Source organism: Mus caroli, unplaced genomic scaffold, assembly GCF_978045245.1.
Source record: "Mus caroli unplaced genomic scaffold, Mus_caroli_1 scaffold_15, whole genome shotgun sequence".
NCBI lineage: Eukaryota > Metazoa > Chordata > Mammalia > Rodentia > Muridae > Mus > Mus caroli.
Window position 1 is genome coordinate 37,863,158 of NW_028227270.1, and position 14,331 is coordinate 37,877,488.

At 37.5% G+C, this 14,331-nt stretch overlaps 1 protein-coding gene across 9 annotated transcripts in view; it reads right to left on the bottom strand.

The window, feature by feature from the left end:
• Mef2c (myocyte enhancer factor 2C) overlaps nt 1-14,331 on the bottom strand; it is a 144,689-nt gene that overhangs the window by 69,405 nt on the left and 60,953 nt on the right. For all 9 annotated transcript variants that reach the window (XM_021179835.3, XM_029468445.2, XM_029468447.2 and 6 more), the window contains exon 3: nt 6,295-6,498. In XM_021179835.3, the coding sequence (XP_021035494.1) occupies nt 6,295-6,498 (204 nt within the window). The remainder of the gene's footprint in view (nt 1-6,294; nt 6,499-14,331) is intronic.

A 14,331-nucleotide genomic window follows, 5' to 3' on the forward strand; every position in this document is an offset into this window, starting at 1 on the left:
GCTAAAATAAACGATGCAGTTCTAAGAAGCACCATTAACTTTTATTCTAATTTTAGGTAGAACTGAGAATTGTCTCAGAACTTCACTTCTGAATTTCAGTATAGATTGAGTAACACATTTGAGAAAAATGTTCTACCCTTTAATATGTCACATGACAGTTTTAAAATTCAAGCAGATTCCTTTATATGCCTGGTATCAACAGCTAGCCTACTCTCTTTGGTTCAAACAGGTTGTAATCATCAAATCCTACCTGCTACAAAATATGCAAAATCACCAAAATGGATGATTCTGATCTAGGCTAGGCATTTTTCTCCCTTTTTCCCTAATTGTTAAGAGAAAAAAATATATGAGGACTTTGGTTTGCTGTAGTTCAGCAAGGCACCATTGAAAAGGTAATTATGAGGAATGGTGATGACTAATCCTGATGAAGTTAGTCCTGGAAAAAGGCTGTGCTTTCAAATGTGTGGCCCTGTCTGCTCTCACTGCTAAGGACTCTCCGATGACCCCATCCATAATATTGATGCTGTTAAAGCCACCAGAGCTGGGGAGTAAGGGAGAGTACAAGAAGCCCAGCTTTACTGCCTCATGCATAGAACTTGAGCAATTGAACGTGTACATTATTCTTTTTCAGCAATGATTGCTTGCTTAATAAATGAGATGCAAAGCAGATTTTTATGTTTATAAAATATATGCAAATGAAATAAAAGCATCATTTTAGAAAGAAATGGCTTTTAAAAATTGGTGTATAAAAACCATTATAGTATAGTTTTAAGAAATATGAATATATCAAAATTGTAGTATGACTTATTAGGACAAATGCAAATACAATTTATAGGTTTGGTGAATTTTTAAAAGATATATAAAAACAAAGGTGAAAATCTGCAAAATCCTTTACAAAATTCAGTTTATTCCTTTTTCCTTGGAAAGCTCAATATAGAATGTTTAAATATGTATGAGATATGCTAATATTTTGTTAATAATTCAAATAATCTATTGAAAACAAGTCTATACTTGATTTAACATAGGGAAGCAGAGGTCTCCTGAGTCCTTAGCCATATGAACTATTTCAATTATGTGTTATGGTAAATCTATGGAATATTTATAATGTAAATCATGGACATTATTTCTTTAAGTCTCCTCCTAAAGAGGACTTTTTCAACAAAAATTACTAATCACAAAGTTAGGCAGTAGTCCAATGTTGCATCAAAAAAGTGGTACCATGGAGATCTACCAGCTCTCCCTGAGACAAAGATTTACCTAGCACCAAAACTCCGCCCCCATGGTTAGTGGCCCTCTATGGTCTAGACCACTTGCAGGTGTGTTTTAACCAGACAGTGGGGTTACTGATTGACTGTGGTTGCTGGCCTGAGGTAAGTTGGGTGTTTAGTTTTTACTAAGTATTGAGTTCCAAACTGGTATCTTTTTAAACAAAGTTTCACACTCTGTATTCTAAAGCTATGCTGCTGGAAAGTTTGCCACTATTGAAATGTACCCCTCATATATCAATTTGAAGAATGAAGTTATGATGAATTATAGGATTTATCTTGGGGTTACTCTGAGGGTACTATTAGTTAAAACACTCCCTCTTCACATTTCAGTTAGACCAGTGTGGTCTCACTGACCTTTTGTGAAAACCAATGGCTGAGGATCTTCCCTGTTCAGTGAGTAGCCACGAGCCCACATATGGCCACAGAACACTGGAAATGTGGCTAGTGCTACTGAGGAAATGAATCATAAATTTCACCGAGTGCTATTTCATTTCAATGTGAAGAACCCCATGCGGCTAGTGGTTGACACAGAAGAAGTGACAGATGTAGATAGTGTCATAAATTAATCAAATTTGAAATTTTCATATAGGATACTGTATTTATATTATTCCTCTCCTCCTTTTCTTTTCTCTAACTCATCCTATGACACCCTCTCCCCTGTAAAATTTACTGCAAACTGTGTGTGGGAGGTGAATATATGTTGTGTGTCCTAAGCACGGGATGGGAAGGGGCAGGGTCAACTGAATTACAAGCAAAGGCAGAAGGGAAATAAACGACAGGGCCACCTGGCCTGGTGAGCCACTTTCAGAACTAAGAGCTCTTGAGGTACGTTGGTCATATTCGCACATCACAGGTTCCATGGCATGTAGCACACAGCAGGAATTCAACAAATCTGTGTTAGGTGAATGATTGAAGAAATGAAAATCTAGAAACTACTAAAGTCAGTATACAGGCTTTTTCTGCTAAGTACTTGTGTATAAGTACATACAAAGTATTTTATAAATCTATATTTTATAACTAGAAGTTATACTGGTTTGGCTGTAATAGAGGGTCAAGTGAAACAGTTTTCACATTTTACACCAAATCTCAAATTCTGTAATACTTCTATGTAAAGAGGTTCTAATTCTACTTCTTTTGCATTTCTTCAACAACAAATTGTACTGGCTGATCTTAAGCCCTCTCCAAGAGCACTGAGACTGTGTATAACCTTCCCGTAGTACTATGAGGCAACGAAGGTTAAAAGCTATTTTAAGGCCTTGTGAGTCCTAATTTAGGCCTTAACACTTACTGCACTTAATGGGCAAGGAAACATTTCTTATGCAACAATGGCTTCTAGGTTATCTTTAAATCCAACAGGAATAGGGTGTCAGAAAATACAATTTCAGTTAAATTTTCCCTCTGTTTCTTTTTCACATTCACACACACACACACACACTCACGAGAGAGAGAGAGAGAGAGAGAGAGAGAGAGAGAGAGAGAGAGAGAGAGAGAGAGAGAGAGAGAGAGAATCTTCTACTGATACATTTGTTACTCGAGAATTTTTTTTCATTTTGTTCCTACTTACACATTATAGCCTGACTTGTGGTCCAGACTGGATGACCATTCCACAGACCATCTGAATGGTGAGAGGCTCCATTGGCCAGCTGCTAAGAACACCTACCCTTGGGCTTCATGTTTAGTAGACATGATGTGGACATGGGGTAATGGTTAGTCTTGGTCACTGTTACTGCACAGATCACTTGCACTATACTTCAGGACCCACATACTGTCATGTAGTGAGGTTGAACTGTTAGTTTCCACCACCTTCCTTTCAGGGGCTTATGTGGTATTTATGGGCTATTGCTCCTTTGTCTTCCAATTGTTCCCAAGCCGGTTTTTGTAACTGTGTTTTACAACTTTCACAGGAATGCCTGCCCGATTCTGCCCAGAACGCAGCATTATTGTCCTGGACACTAGCATCTACACCCTGCAGGCCATTCTCAAACATTCAACACACCATTTTTCAGGAATATAGCCAGAGAGAAACTTCCACAGTTATGGGACAAGTGCTAACTTGGTAGTCCCTTTATACTACCTGAATTTCAGAGCCCTGTAAGCTAGCACTTGGGTAAATATCTAGTTATGTGCCATGGGGCCAAACAAAGTGGACTTTCTTCAAAGGAACGATTTTAAAGGCAATAGCTGTTTTTGTTTCTTTTTTAAACAATGGATTACAATTTTAACACATTTACTAAATCTGGCATATTTATATAGTGTATCTAAACAGATATTCAAGCTGCATTATGATACAATGGAGGAAAAAAAAACCTATTTCAGCCTATCTGTTAAGCCTTTGTGTGTCTCTGTGCCATTGTAACAGTAGTGCTAATTATCAAGCAAAGACATGGTAATTACACAGAGCTTTCTGCTAAAAGGAGAAATCTCTTTTCAACACCCACGCACTGAGACTTTCCTGTGACCCTATAACTCTACTCTGGTGTGGCCCAGGAATCTGCACTCCAGTCTCTATGCTAGCAATCATAACATTCTCTCTCTCCCCAACCTTTTCTTCCTGCAAGTAAACTGTTTGTAGAGGCTTAAGGGAGAGAGATAATGGTCCAAATGGGAAATGTAAAACTAATGACCCTTTATGGAACATATTATGCTCCTCATTAAACTTACTCAGTTAAATGTATTCCATTAAATTAAAATAAATAAGATTCAAAATTTTACCCAGGAGTAGTAAACTATCTCCACTTTAAGCTTTCTGTTAGACCTATTCTAAAAGAGAATTCTCCCAGCTGCAAATTCTGAGTACCTACTGTAATTGATATACCACTACAATAACTTGAAACCTAGTGTGTCTAATTACTTGAGGGAACATGTCATCTATATATACTTTCCACTCAAATTTCTTACCTCAAGAACTCTTATTTCAATGTTCCATATTTTTAAAAGTGGCATACATGATAGTGATATAAATTTTTTTTTCTGTTTGAGCCTCTGCCTTACAATTTTCTCCATCAACTGTTATTTCTAAGACAGAGGAGGGCTGAATTGTGAGGAATGTTACAGAAACGATCAACCTGGTCACACTTACAATGTGTTACAGTTACTTATTGTATGCACTCAAAATACTGAGACACAAACTCTAGATTTTTCCAGAGAGTTAGAACCCAGAGTGATCCAGAGCTTTGATATAGTGATATCAAATGGAAGATAATGGAGCTAGAGCTTTACTCTGGGTCTTCAGTGTTTCTTTCTATAAACTATATTGTCACAGAAGATGTTCAAAGTCTTGTGAAGTATTAGAATTGAGACTCAGAGTACCCCTTATGCATAGACGCTGTACCCACTGATTGTAATCTTCAAGCCTCCTTTATTTTTTCAGATGAGAAACCTTCAGCTGGAGAGAAAGCCATCTTCATACTTACCATGATACTGCAAATCTCTGACTTTTGACCCACTGTTCATATCAGAGCCTTTTAAAAAAATCTAACTCTCAGATGTGCATCTATACAAGACTATGAAAATATCATATAGAAGGTGAAATTTGAAGTCACCTTAAGACATATAGCACCCTCCTCTGCAGAACTCCATATATAAATCTTCAAGATTTTAAACCTTGAAAGCAAAACTTAAATGCAAACATAATTTTCTAATCCCTCTAAAATAGCTCTACTGTTTCAGAGCATATGAAGGACTATCTAGTCCAAGGACATCAAGTGCAATCAGATTTTAACTTAGTTTGTTATCTGGCATATTTGTTGTTATAGCTGTGGTATGAGATAAGGTTTGAAGCATATAGTACATACACACAAAAGCCCTTGAAGTGTCACAACTAACTAGTTCCTTCATATTTGGTTTTGCATTTTCAATATGTGGTCATGAAAAGAACTTTCCTAAAAGGCAGGTAAATTTTATTACTAGTCTTAAGTTTGAGGATCCCATCAAGTGGGTGGCACAGACTCCTAGCCACCATAAGCAAACATGACATGCTGTGAATTTAAACTGAAATTGTTTGTTTGTTCTTATTAGGCAAAGCGACAGAATGAAAATTTAAAACCAATAAATTCAATGCCTTCAAAAACTTCAAATAAAAGGAAAGAAACCAGAATTTGTCTTAAATAATTAATTATGAGAGAGGGTGTAATAAAAAGAAGGGTTTGTAGGAGGTTTGTGTATTTGCTTGGAATTAGGGTTGGACCCTTTGGACAGAGGTCTACCTGTGGGAATGGTCTGGGCTCTGGAAATCCAACTGTGGACTTCATGCTTCTGAACCATTTACTCTCTTCCAGCTCTGAGAAAGTCAGTGCAAATCTACTACTTGTCCCAAGAAAGGACAGGAAATGCAAAAATGAGGCAGAGAGAAAATTTCTCTTTTCCTTTTAGTGGCGGAGCCATTGCTCACAAGGAGGCACCATTTAAATAGGACACATGTTGAAAATACATTAGAAGGTTCACTGAGATTGTATGGCCCTTTACCCATCTAGAACATCTCCGTTCATGTGTATTAACAGTGTTCAATGCTATAATGATATCATTTTGAGGAAAAGCAGTATTTTTATAACTAGCTGTCAGAGAGAGAGAGAGAGAGAGAGAGAGAGAGAGAGAGAGAGAGAGAGAGAGAGAGAGAGAGAGAGAGAGAATGAGTTAGAAAGAGGTGACATACATAATAAGGTTCAAATGAGGTCACCTGAAAAATGTTTTGATTATGCTGGAGAAGCTGTTATACACTTAATATGAATTATAAGTACGGATGACACAGCAGCTGGTCACAGTTCCCAACTCACAGGTCCTGATACACAATGGAGGATGGTGCTGACTCGTCCAAGAGGCACCATTGATCTGACACTGGACCTTGATTTCTAGATCCCATATGGGTCATCACTTTGCCACTTTTGATTCTCCTTTTGGGAGGAGTAACCAGCATGTTGCAGTCATAGATGGGGTAAACACCCCAAGCACAGGCACAGGACTAGGAACGTAGGAAAAGCATGTATTGGGCCCACAGCAGAAAGCCCGGGCTCATGGCATGCTTGCTCACCTCCACAATGTCTGAGTTCGTCCGGCTCTCGTGCGGCTCGTTGTACTCTGTGTACTTGAGCAACACCTTATCCATGTCAGTGCTGGCGTACTGGAACAGCTTGTTGGTGCTGTTGAAGATGATCAGTGCAATCTCACAGTCACACAGCACGCTCAGCTCATAAGCCTTCTTCATCAATCCAAATTTCCTCTTCGTAAAAGTCACCTGGAAGAAGAACACCTTTTTAAAGACAAAAACCGTACTCGTATGTGGTGCATGTATTCACACTACTATTTTTTCCTTTGCAAAACAATGGTGTAGAGCTGCCAGAGTCTTGGGTGCTAACACATTCAAAGACAAAGCAAATGATGATCTGAACTGATTTCTGCCTACAACTTGAAAATATGTGATTGCTAGCTAGTGGTAGACAGGGAAACTGGAGATGTAAGATTTAACTCAGGGCATTCAAATGAAGGTGAAGGAAGAAACAATCTTGTTTCTTCAAAACTTTCAGCTTCTTCAACTTCAACATGTTTAACAGTTTTCCCAATTATAAACCTAGAGTTTGATTTGTTTTTTAATTACTTGAAGACTAGCCATGACATTATAAACCTAATATTTTAGATCTGTGTGAAAACAACACACACACAAAACTGGTTACTCTTGTGCCACTTAATTGACAACCCTTGCAGCTTGTGGGTACAACTCTCAGCCAGTTTACTCTCTCTCTAGAAACTTGGCTGGGCATTGGGGAACTACTGTTAGGATTTTGGTTTCATTCTCCTGTTTCTGATTTTCCTCTCTAAGGTTAGTAACTGCTATTTTTGACCATTTTTCTTCTAGTCTAATCTATGACCAAGTCCCATAATCCCTTTCCTACAAGTCCCATATTTGTCAGGTTCACACTTGTCTACTTCCCAGGCAGCCCAACCATTCATATCCTTATCAAGTCACCCCGGGCAGCCCAGCAGCTTCCTGGCCTGGATGCTCTCCCTGCCTGGAATCATTGTCTCTTCTATTCATCTTATTCTGTGCACACGCTTTTCCCTCAGGAACTGCCCCCTGAGGCTCCTGTTTCCAGTTCTGCATTCACTTCACTTGCCAGTCCCAGTAAATGAACATATTCCACACTTGCAATTTCAGTGTACTTTAAATGTTAGCTTGTCCTGGCCAATCCACCCAACAGCATGAACAACATTAACTACAAACCCATATATGGTCTGGTGTTTGCAAGCAAGCATTATGTAGTGTATCATTCCAAGAAAAGACTTCCAAGATCTGTCCTAGTGTCTCACAGATTTAGTAGGAAGGCAGACTGTTGTATCAAAGGCTCAGAAACCTTTTAAATTACAACCGGCTTCCCCAACTAATGGCTGACAGTATTATGTCCTTATTTATTTATTATTTATTTATTTTAAGGAATACATACATTTTTGAGGCTCATACTTTGGAAGTCTGACTGGTTTATTTAGCATATATTTTCTTTAAACACAGTGGATCTTACACAGGGTAGTTCACTTATTACTGCCACTTAATTGTAACTCTTAAATCTAGATCTCCATTCTTTTCTCTCCCCCCCTTTAATTCCAGAAAACCATTGAACGATCTCCAGTGATTATCAAAAGCTCCAAACCCTTGCTCCAGTGTTCACTCTAAGATCTCCTTCTTCCATATTGCCCATCTTGTCAAAAGCTAAGCATCCCTACAAGTGAGAACTAATAAAATGCACGTCTCAGTGTCATAGAGAGTCTCCAAACTGTTTGAGAATGCTGCTTTTCCTGGTGAGAGAAGGATCAGCTATCCTAACTCACTGACTATCGTTCAGTGCACATAGTACTTTTACTGCAGCCCACATTAACCCAGATAATTTCTATTCAGATGTTATCTACATTTTAGTCTGGGCAACTTTGCTTCCAAGCAGCTATCACTGCCTTAGCATCTGTGGTGGTGGCGGCGGTGGTGGTGGTTCTACTGCTTTTCTTTCATTCTTTATTTCTTTCTTTGTTTCTTTCTTTGTTTCTTTCTTTGTTTCTTTCTTTGTTTCTTTCTTTGTTTCTTTGTTTCTTTGTTTCTTTCTTTCTTTCTTTCTTTCTTTCTTTCTTTCTTTCTTTCTTTCTTTCTTTCTTTCTTTCTTCCTTTCTTCCTTCCTTCCTTCCTTCCTTCCTTTCTTCCTTCCTTCCTTCCTTCCTTCCTTCCTTCCTTCCTTCCTTCCTTCCTTCCTTCCTCCTTCCTTCCTTCCTTCCTTCCTTCCTTTCTTTCTTTCTTTCTTTCTTTCTTTCTTTCTTTCTTTCTTTCTTTCTTTCTTTCTTTCTTTCTTTCTTTCTTTCTTTCTTTCTGTTTTTTCGAGACAGGGTTTCGCTGTGTAGCCCTTGCCATCCTGGAACTCACTTTGTAGACCAGGCTGGCCTCGATCTCAGAAATCAGCCTGCCTCTGATCAAGTTAGCTAGCATTTTATTTTCATATCTGGCTATCATTTCTTCAGGAACTTTTATTCTCATTCATTCAGATGAACTATGACAATAAGGATGGGCTGATGGCTTTCTTATTGGAATTGATAAATAACTATTATTAATTATATTTAAGTATTCAAAATATATTTTAACATTTCTTCGAGATGCAATTTAAACATAAATATAACTGCATACTTGTCTTATTTAGTGAAATAGGCTAAAATATATTAAATACAGAAGCTCTGATATAAAATAGTCACACATAAGTGGAACCACTTTTAATCAGATTTCATAACCACAAACTATAGGTGAAATGTCTCAATTCAGTATGGTTTCTGCTGTACTCAAACCTCAGAATTTCGCACATTATAACACTCATCATCAAAGTATATGCAGGACAGAAATGTCACTAAATCCACTACTTGTGTTTACTCTTAGCTGCTTCTCAACTTTTTTGTAACCCAATAGGTTGCTGGATAATGCATACTTATTTAATAATACCTGTCAAAAGAGTCAGTGCATATAGCTTCTTTTCATTCAAACTGCAATCTGAAAGGATGACTGTATTAACGCAGTTAAGAAAATACCTTCAAACCCTACTCTTAATTGCTCTAAATTTAATTCTGTATTATGTTCATATTCCTCATGCATACTCAAAATGTATTTTATAATGCTTTTTATCATTGTTCATAGTTAGATAAAATTGTTTTTAAGCATTAAGCTTTCCAAAGAGATCTGAGATATTACTCTTCATTTAAAATATGCCACTCAGTGACAAAGATTGCAATTCAGAGCTCTTATGCTTAAATATAATAATGTAATGATTACATTTTTCATAATCTGACAATAGTTTATAATGGGGACAAGTCCATATTCCTATCTGAATAGCATACTTTGAACCTTAGGTGATACAGAACACTGCTTTTACAGAGGTTAAGTAAATGATGTTCTTTCCGGGTGTTTACTTCAATCGGGGTGCATTGAGAGAAGAATAAAGCCAGTATTATTTGAATGGGCACTGTAATTCAACATCTAGTTTTCAGAATTAAAGAGGTTTGGTAAATACATTTGCATTAAAAGAAGAAATACACTGTAAGTACTGACCATTTTATCTTACCATTGAAGCTTTCCATAGCCCTACATGCAATGACGATGATGTATGAAGCTATTTCAATATTAGGTTTTATAATAACCCTAAATTTTAAGTCCTAGCAAATGTACATATATCACATATTTTATGACAACCATATTAAGGAGAGATGAGAAATTGAAGTTGGAATCTGAAATTGAAAAGAGTCATATTTGTTGAATACAGCTTTATATAATCCATTTGTAAAGGAATTAATGAAAATCTTGTGAGGCAGTTTTTCCTGAAGACTTTCTACACAACCAATGTTATGAGGTGCAAGATCTACTGAGTATTCTTAAATCTTTTCCATGTAACTCATTTGTGCTGGATGCTATAGCTTCTATTACATAAAATAGTATTTGTTTAGCTCATGTCATGTCACTGTGGCTGGAGAAGAGCATCATCCAATGCCTTAATGCTTAACAGAACCTTCTTTCTCAAGAACAACAGCCAGGATTGGACCAAGACTTCTCTTTTTCCCATCATGCCTAATGATTTGGAGTGGCATTATTATCTAATAGTTGTACTTTAGCTTTTGTTTTCAGATCAAAAGTGAAAAAGACTGAAAAATAAAAATGATGATAAATCAATTGAAGTGATCATGAACTAAAGTTTACTTTCCTGGCATTAATTCTTAGATTGTACTTGGTCAGAACTGTTTGTGATGCTATGACCTTTCCCTTTCTTTGTGGCCATTAGCAGCCTCTCACCAGGTAAGGCTTAGTTTAAAACATAACTTCCAAGATGTTTTCATGGGGGTACTCAGAAGCAAGTCCCTCCTCATCTTAGCTTTCAGTATTGTTTCATTAGCTGATGGATGAGACATGGTCTCTATGTATCCCATGTTGGCACTGGGCCTTCTTTTTCAGCCTCTTAATTGCTGGGGTTACAGGTGTGTATCACTACAAACTGTTTCCTCCAATAACTTGTTGTATAAGCCTTTATTTCCTAAAGTATTCTTATATCACAGAGTTGATTGCTGATGAATCTGTCTTTCTTGCTGCTTTTTAATTCTGTAAGATCCCAGAGCAGCCTTCACACAACAAACTTGTGGGTACATAATGACTAGTTGTTGAATATAGATCGCAGAATAGGAATACTCTATTTAAAAAAAACTTTGACTTCCTCAATATAATTTTCTGTAAAAAGTAGAAACTTTCTTTACTTGTCTTTTGGTAATTTAACCTCTTAAAGGTGAGAGATTCTGGATATAAAGAAAGCAATTAGAATATTTTGAAATTTACCCTATGGAAAGCAGAGAATGTCCAGAACAGGATACATATGTATAGATGCTCCAGGCTTCAAGAAAAGTTCAATGGAAAGTATTTTTGAATCTGTGCCTGGATGATGCATCATGAGGGGTGGAGAAGTGTGAAGATAGAAGTTTATTTTTATAGTTGCAGGCACAGAGAGAAAAAGGAAGATCGAAAGATGGGGTGGAAGGAGATGACTCAGTCCATAAATTGCCCACTGTGCAAACATAGGAACCTATGTTTGGGTCCCCAGCATCCACTTCAAGGCAGATGCGGTACTCAATAATGACCAGGGCTAGAGATTGAGGGTACAGTCAAGTGGATCTCCAAAGCTTACTGGCCAGACAGCCTAACTAACCACTGAGCTACAGGTTCAGAGAGAGATCCTGTCTTAAGAAAATGAGGTGGAGAGGGACAGAAGAAGTCAAAAAAAGAGCCTCTGCATGCATACATACACTTACACATACAAACACACATTTCTACTTACCTCCTCATACATAGAGGAGGCTCAGCATTTGGGATGATTATGTTTATCAGCCAAATATTCTTTGCACCATCTGATGAGTTCTGACTTTAAAAAAAAAAGGCGTTTCCTCCTTTTTAAAAAAAGATTTATTTATTTATTTACATATTTAATATGTATGGATACACTGTAGCTCTTTTCAGACAACCCAAAGAAGCCATTGGATTCCCTTATATGGTTGTTAGCCACCATGTGGTTGCTGGGAATTGAACTAAGGATCTCTGAAAGAACAGTTAGTGCTCTTAACCACCGAGCCAGTTCTCTATCCCCAAGTTCTGACTTTTAAGACACATATATTTGTGCATTTGAGGATGGTTGACCGTAACTGGCTGAAGAAACACACTGAAAAGAAGAACTAATTAATGGCAGCTAAGTGCGAAAAAGTCTGTAGAAGTCACTTTCTGCTCCCAAGAAACACTTTTAACATGGGTTTAGGTGAAAACTAGGCATGCTAGTTAGATCTGCATGTAACATGAATATGGAGAGCAGAGCTATGAAGAAGTGTCGGAGTCTGTAGCTTCTGTCAACATTAAGAAGTTGAGTCATGAATGAGCTGATCAAACAGGTGATTTGGAAATTTGCACTCACAATATTTTTTTAAAACAAACTTTCTAAACCTAAAAAATATGGTAGATGGTTTGGGGGAAAGGATCTAAGTTTAAGATGTTCTACAGTGGGAATAAATTATCTTTACAGCTCCTTCTGTTAGTCAGGGTAATCTTTGGTGACTATGTCAGGTGTCATAAGTTATATTGTAGAAAGACGTAGACAGAATCAGACCATTGATAGGATGACAGAGAAACTGATGAGGGGTCTGAGAATAATTCTAGGGGGAGCCATTGAAGACGGAATTTGCTGCTTTTAACAGTCCATATTCAGAATGTTAACAGTCATACAGTAGTCATTTTCCCAGGCCTGAAGCTTCATGCACATGATGAGGTGTGTGTATTATGTCTTACTCTAGAACGTATTCTAGTGTATAATGAATATCATCCACTCAAGAAAAAGAAAACCTGATAGCGAGAGAGAATAGTGGAGCGTATCTTACTGCCTTTATTTTAGATCTTGTTCTACAGCTGGATGTTGGGGTCAACAGAATATATTTCTAAGGTAACAAGGAACTTGCCCTACAGCTCTTTCTATAGCTTTTACACCTTCAACCTCTATGGCTAGATGGTATTGACTTTTAGGTAGCAAAGAATATGATTAATTAGTAATAAAGTTCAAAGCAAGTACCCTCTCTTACAATTTTACACTATGTATAATATCTTATGATTTAGTAAATCAATGTCATCAATTTATCACAATTATCACCTATAAATTTTATATACCAAGAAGTAAAACATCATTGTGATTTTTGTGGTTAGGACCCATCCACTTGTGTTAACACTACCCACATATGTTTTTTAAAGTGTCTCAACTGCATCACAGCGTTCCTTGAAAGCTGGAACCCTCTTCTATTCATCATTTTAATTTAAAGTCCAAAAATAATAACTGACTAAATATTTATTTCATGAATGGACAGATGAATGGAGAAATTGTGCATGCTCTATAGAGTGGAATTTCAAAATAAACTCTTGTATATGTTAAGACTAAGTTTAAAGAAAGCTACCATCAACCGGAGACATGTTCACATAGGTGTTCTATGCTTTTGTCATTTTGACAGATTGTAAAAATATACATCCCATGAAGTTGAGCTGAAGAGAAAAACTTAATGGTGCCACAACCTGTTTGAGTTTGTGTTTAAAATTAGAGCATATTGTAATTGTCTTAGGCAGGAACAGTGGCTCTGGTATGTTTTTTTAGGATGGTCAAAGACTTTCTACTAAGCTGTTTTACAACACTCAATAGTACCTCCAAAGACTGTAGTTGGTAGTCTGTCATCCCCCCTTTTCAGATGAATACTATATATACAGAGGTAAATGGCCTTATGTAAAGCTATACAACTAGACCCTAGATGAGCCAGAAATAATGTCTTTTCCACACACAATGCATGTTTCTCTAGTCAGCATGCTTTCCTTCTTGTAAGTTACTAAGCCCTGAGCAGACACTTCCATGGCTCAGGTACAGGCCAGTGTTAGCTGGGGTGTACACTTACTTTTTTTTTGTTTGCTTTTGTAGCCACCTGACCCTTTTCCTGAGAACAGCACCCTAAGGGAGAGCATTAATTTAGGTAAAGGTAGCTTCTAGGGTTAAAGTAAATAAAATAATGCTACTAAGATTCATTTGAGAGCCAGTGGTTTCTATTTCCACCAACAAACCAGGGATGCTTTTGTGTGGTTCTGTAGCCCCGGCTACCCTTAGACACTCAAGCCATTCCCACGAAAGCTGGTGAGAACCACACACAGGCATGAGTAGGCACGGATTATTTCTGTATTTATAGATGTTTCAGTTTCCCAAAATGGGAAGTACTTTGGCTGGAAGCAGACACAGGTCTGCTCACAGCTAGAATAAAAAGAATGGAACTCCGATTTCCACACAGACATTGCTACACAGGCAGTTCCAACACCACATTTTAAAATTCCAGGACAGGATTTTCTGTGTAGTTGCTTTGGAGGAAGGGAAATTAGTTTGGCTTACTGGGTCACAAAAGGGTATTTTGGAATCTGTTTTCCTCCATATCCTTGCTCCACATTCTTCACATTCCTAGCCACCCCTGAAGAACCTACCTCTGTATTAACAATGGGAATCCCTGTACCCTA